At 47.9% G+C, this 5,829-nt stretch overlaps 1 protein-coding gene across 1 annotated transcript; it reads right to left on the minus strand.

The window, feature by feature from the left end:
• Positions 1-1,080: 1,080 nt before the first annotated feature.
• LOC103773267 (chromosome unknown open reading frame, human C9orf78) lies at positions 1,081-4,963 on the minus strand. The gene is given in 9 exon segments (XM_008940631.1): positions 1,081-1,182; positions 1,613-1,711; positions 2,276-2,412; positions 2,872-2,898; positions 2,900-3,058; positions 3,495-3,572; positions 3,787-3,857; positions 4,037-4,088; positions 4,906-4,963. Coding segments are annotated over 7 exon segments (633 nt in total). The 5' UTR covers positions 3,828-3,857; positions 4,037-4,088; positions 4,906-4,963; the 3' UTR covers positions 1,081-1,090.
• Positions 4,964-5,829: the final 866 nt, after the last annotated feature.

Below are 5,829 nucleotides of genomic sequence, written 5' to 3' on the forward strand. Positions count from 1 at the left end.
ATGACACATGCGACACCTGATGTGAAGAGGGCATGTTGGGGTATGTTGAGGGGGATATGGAGTAGGCAGGCTGGGCAGTCTGTACACTCTGAGTACCTCAGCCAATGGGGAAAGGAGGAGGGAAATTAGGATAAAGAGGGGGCTGCGTCCCCCAGCAAAACTGAGAGACCCCACTGGGATATACACGTGGACTCTCCCTTTATTCGAATAAAGTTTTTTTGCAGGACTCCTCTGTCTCCTATTGGAACATTGACCTCTGGCAACAGCATTTTCCACACAGTTTTGTACCAAAAGAGAGATTTAGATTAGAGATAAGGAAAAACTGTTGACACTGAGGGTGGTGAGACACTGGCCCAGGCTGCCCAAGAGAGGTGGTCGATGCCCCAGCCCTGGAACCATTCCAGGTGAGGTTGGCTGGGACAACCTGCTCTAGTTGCAGATATCCCTGCTCCCTGCAGGGGGTGGACAAGACGACCTTTAAAGGTCCTTTCCAACTGCAAACATTCTATGAGTGTATATCAAATCCCAGGCTCTGGGTAGCTGCTGTTATTTCCTCACTGCTGCCAGACCCAGCGGGGCAGCGCCAGGCTCAGCCAGTGCTCCCAGTCCTCCCAGAGCACTCACAGCCCAGGCTGAGCAGTGGCACTGAACATGCTGCTCATACTCTGCACAGCAGAGGCCCCTGGGAACAAACAAGTCGATTACAAAGTGACATTCAAGCAAACTGGCTTTAAACTTTTTTATATTTACAACACAAACAGCACTGCTGCTTTTAAAGGATCTCTTTTTTTTTTTTTCCCCATATTTTTTAAGAGGGTGAAAGAATCTGTAAAAGCAAGTTTATTTTCTCACTAAAAAATGCCAGCCATGAAGGCTTTTCTTGTAAAAGAAGTTTTATAACTGAAAATAAGTTATATACAAGATTTTACTGACCAAAGAGTTCACAATCACCCGATTCACTACAAGATTACAAGAAAAGCTTTGCAGGTAACACCAGGACTGAAGGCAATGACTCTCCTGTCACGGGTCACCGAGCCCAAATCCTTTATTGGTGGAAAAGAACAACTGTGAAGCTTTCAGTCCATGTCCATCAGTATCGTCTATTCATCTTCTTGAACTTCTCATAGTGATAGTCATCTGTGGCTTTTTCATTGAGGGGACGCTTGCGGTTTGGAGGAGACCCTTCAAAAGAAAGGGAAGGGAAGATTATTTCCTGCCCTTTGCCAGGAGAGACTTCTCTAACCCCAGCACCTCCCCTGCACGGCCCTTTTCTATGGGAAAGGTCATTGCTGCAGCAGCCAGTGCTCCCCAGCTTGCACCCCTTGCTGTTCCCCCCTTCATCAAACCCCTGTCAGCCAGCTTTGGCAACACCTTTCAGATGTGACCTTCACTGCTCCACCCTTGGGCATCTCTGAAGACATCCACCACCCAGAGGCCTTCACGTGTGACCTAGCAGAGGTGCAGCAAGTGCAGGAGCCTCTCACAGACTTTGCTCAATTTCCCTCTTCTCCGGGTGCCCCAGGATAGTGGGAAGTAAGAAGAACTGGATCATTTCTGTGTGAGAGCCCTGAAGAGTTTCAAGTGTCTCTCTTAGGACATTGCAGACACTCACGCTCAGGTTCTGGCCTCTCTGTGTCCCCCACTCTCAGCGGACGGGGCTTTGGCTCCTCTTTGTTCCTCCGCACTGGTGCGTTTAGCTCCTCGTGGTAAACTGGAAGGAGAACAGATAAGGAATATTATTATCTGGAGCAGTGTTATTCAGAGGGACAACACACAAATCACCCCTGTAAGCACGGTGAGACCCAGCTGCCTTTCCTCCACATGGCTGTGGCATGAGAGGCTCTCCTGGAAAGTAACTCCCATCTCCTGTCCAAGGGTTTGTTTGCTTGACCACCCGTCTGCTTTGGCAGCCTACAGAATGGATTCTCTCCATTTTAAACCCTCCCTCAGAACGGCAGACAAGGCAAGCATCACCAGCACACGCTCAAGACACAACTTCCAAAGGAGAAGTCTTGAAATTTATGAGGTGGTGTCAGCTGGGAGCTCAAGAGCAGAAAGTCAAACCATGAGGAGTACGTCCCTCTCCTTGCTGATGGATGGAAGGAAAAGACTCAGCCAGATGCGGTCCATAGGAGCATCCCAGACAAAGGAGTCAGCTGCTTGTGCTGACACATGGACAAATTCCTCCTGCATCAGACTCTGCCCCAACTGAAACTGCTTTTCTTCAGCAGAGGAGAGAGCTGCACCTGGGTCAGGAGAGCTATGTGAGACTTACATCTGTTGTGCTGGACGTAGTTCACAGCCATGTTTGTGGGCACAAAGGACGTTTCGCTGTCTTTCTTTTTGTTCTGCTGCTCTGCCAGCAGCTTGGCCTTGGCCTCTTCAGTTGAGATGATGTTTTTGATTTTTGCACTAGAAATGAAACAGAAAAAACCATTCACTCATATTTAGGAAGGGCAGTAGGCATAGAAGTGCTCAGTGGCTGAATCTGGGGTAGTCATAGCACTGGATGTGTTTTCTGAGAGAGGACGTGGTGCTATGGAAACAGACACTGTTTCCAAGGCAAAAGGGAAGTTCCCAGCTTTAGTGCCTCCTCTTCCACTGCAGGGCATAACTATTCCTCCAGAAATCTGCTAGGTTCAAGTCACGAAAATGAAGATCCTCTTCCCAGCAGTCACAGGGTGGAGCTGCACTGGAGCCCTGTCCCTGTGCAGCACACACTGCCCTAGAGCCCATGCTCATCCAGAACAAGGCTCAGTCCCATCACGGAGCCAAACCGGGGCTGCCTGACCCAGCCACAGCACTCCCCACCTCCACCAGCTCTCACCCTGGCAATGCAGGCCACCACCAACACATCTCTGAACTACATACTCAATGCCTAGGTCCACTTCAGGAATGCAGGTTGGAGAGCATCTCCTCAGTCTTCTTGGCAGAGGAGACGCGGATGTTCTCCGGCAGCTCGTACAGAGAGTCCTCAGCATTCTTAAGCTTCACCTTCTGCTCCTCGTTCTCCACAATTCCCTTTCTCTTCTTCAGCTCAGTCTCAATGTACTTCATCCTAAACAGCAGCACACAAGGGACACATGGTATTTAATTCTGTTTTCTGCACTGCTGGGCACAGCTGCATCACTGTCCTGAGAACGAGGAGAGAGGAATGAATAATTTCTCCAAAACTTCTCAGCTAATGTCAATTGCAAGAAGCAATTGTCCAGGAACTCATCAGATCCTCCAGGCTCTGTCACAACCAGCAGCAAAGGCTTCCCCTCCCCTGGTTCATGCCACCACGCTGCCTGGCTGGCTGGCACCTCCTGTCTTTGTCCATGGAAAACCCTTCTCAAGTCTGGCAGCCAGGAGGTGAAAGAGCAAGTGAAATTTTCAATGAAAACTGTGAAGATGTTCTGGGACTACTCAGAATCCAAGACAGAAAAAAATAAATGGTGAGAGGACACCCAACCCCAAACTCAACATCCCAGAGACAACACAGCACAACTTACATGTCAGCATCTTCATCCCGCCTGTTGGTTTCTGCTGAGAAGGAAGTTCCCAAGTTTAGATCTTCCTCTTCACTAATCCTAAATGGAAACCACAATGTTAGAAAAAAGCCTTTTTTTTTTTTTAGATATTTTGTGTGTGTTCTGATTTTTTTTTTAACTATTTTGACAAATTAGAGTTAACAGCAACTGGCCAAACTGCATTATCTTGAACTCTTCAAAGCAACACAACATCTGGTTCCTTCATTCTCCCTGGCAGTCCAGGGAGAGATCTTCAGAGCTCACATGCACCCACCTGTCCTTGCCTCTTTCTTTCAGCTTCTTCATGTCCACCATTCCCCCAGATTTTATCTTAAATGGGTCATCCTGTAAAATAAAAAATCATGAGAAACTCTGAATTTTCCCTCTAGTTTAATGCTTGAACCTTTTGAGCTGTGACTCCAGCCCCAGCCCCGCCCGACTCGCACAGTGATGGGCTGGACCACAGTGACACTTTCACACCATCCCATCCTAGCCCTGAGGTCACCAAAGCACCTGGCACTTACCACAAGAGTTGCTTCTTCTTGCAACTTCTCTCCCACAAGCAGAGCGACAGCACTAGTCAAGCAGATAAAGAAAGTAGATAAAATTAGGTGGAAGGAAACGTATTAGAACAATTCTGCATTTCTTTATCCTCCTCTAAATGTAGCAGGAGGTCTCACACGCTGTATTAACACTGACTTGGCAGCTTTCCTAATCCCCCCACAGGCAGAGGAACTGCTCCTGTTCTGGGGAGAAGTTCAGGCAAATTTTAGTGCCTTACAGCAAGTTGCCAAAATCAGGAACACTGTTCCTTGGTGGTGCACATTCCAACCAGTTCATTGGCGCTAGATGAGACGAGAATTAGGATGGAGGAGATGTAAAAGTGTCCAACTGAAACCACGTGTGTGGTACAGAAGTAAAATTACAGAATCATACAACTGTTTTGTTTGGGAAAGACCTTTCAGATCATCTAGTCCAACCCTTCCCCAGCACTGCCAGGTCCCCACTGACCCCTGTTCCCCAGCACATCTCCAGGGCTTGGAAACCCCTCCAGGGGTGGGGACTCCACCACTGCCCTGGGCAGCCTGGCACAGCCCTGGACAGAAGTAATTTGGTGAAAATATGGTTCATGGTAAATCCCAATTTAATCTTTTTCTTCCTGGCTGCAATACAGAACAGACTTTGCTTGCTGTGAACTGACACTGCCTGCACCAAACTGGCCCTTTTCCAGCCTCAGGCCTTAGAGCAGAAACTCCCCTGTCAACAGCGTGGGGGCTGCACTATCCAACACGTAACAGTGTCTGCTGGAAGAGCAGCATGGCAGGAGAGGAATTCCCTGTGACACCACCATCAGACAAAGCACAGCTCCACACCCTGCTGCTGCATCCCTTACCTCACCCCATTGGGTCGCTTTCTGAGGCTCTGAACTTCTTTGGCTTCCTCAACTTTTAACCTGAAGAAAAAACACTTGACTTAGTACTTGATGCTTTGGTTTTAATGAATTAACTTAATAAAGGAATGGATTCAGGCAGGAATAAGTTTGTTTTAATCAGTTAACTTAAGCTGACTTTCTGCAGTTAACAGGGACTCTTCTTGAAAGACTTTGCCCTACACTTCTGCATATTAGCATCCACTTTTCTGGTTACAGGTTAGGTAAATATTTTCTATTTTACTGCATTAAGCAGTTCCATTTCTTTAAGCAACCAGAAAAAAACCTACATGGCATCTGCTGGATATGTCCTTTCAAGAAGCTTTCCCTTAGCTGAGGAAGGCAGCGTCCAAATGCACTTTCAGAGGCTTTAATAAGAACCAGGAGGGGGAAAAATGAACCAAGGATCACTGGTATTAGTCCATTGAGATCTCCAGAGAATATTCTCCTCACAATAAAATAAACGGTCATTAATTAACACGAGTTACTGGGAGGCATCTTTACTCCTTCAACATTTCACTAAAGCCAGTAAAATGACACAGAGAAGAGGGAACTAGTGAAGCAAAATCAGCAGCAGCTCTCAAGTGACTGTAACAGGCTGAGTGGTTGTCAATGTATATCAGTGTACAAGTGACACAGAGAAAGTTTATGATAAATTTAAATATCAAACGTCCCTCTCTCTAGGCGGGAGCATGTTCTGGATTTGTTCAGCTATTACACGTGTTCTGTGCTACCTGCCATGAACTCTGCGCCCTAAAACATTCTGCAGAGAGAAAACCGTAACGAGACAGGTCCTGCTTGGACCGGGCCCGCTGTGACCGAGGGCTGCCCCGGGCGGTACCGACGGGTCCCGCTCCCGGCCGGTGCATCCCGTGGGCGGGCGGCCCA

This window comes from Merops nubicus, unplaced genomic scaffold (assembly GCF_000691845.1).
Source record: "Merops nubicus isolate BGI_N331 unplaced genomic scaffold, ASM69184v1 scaffold37495, whole genome shotgun sequence".
Lineage (NCBI taxonomy): Eukaryota > Metazoa > Chordata > Aves > Coraciiformes > Meropidae > Merops > Merops nubicus.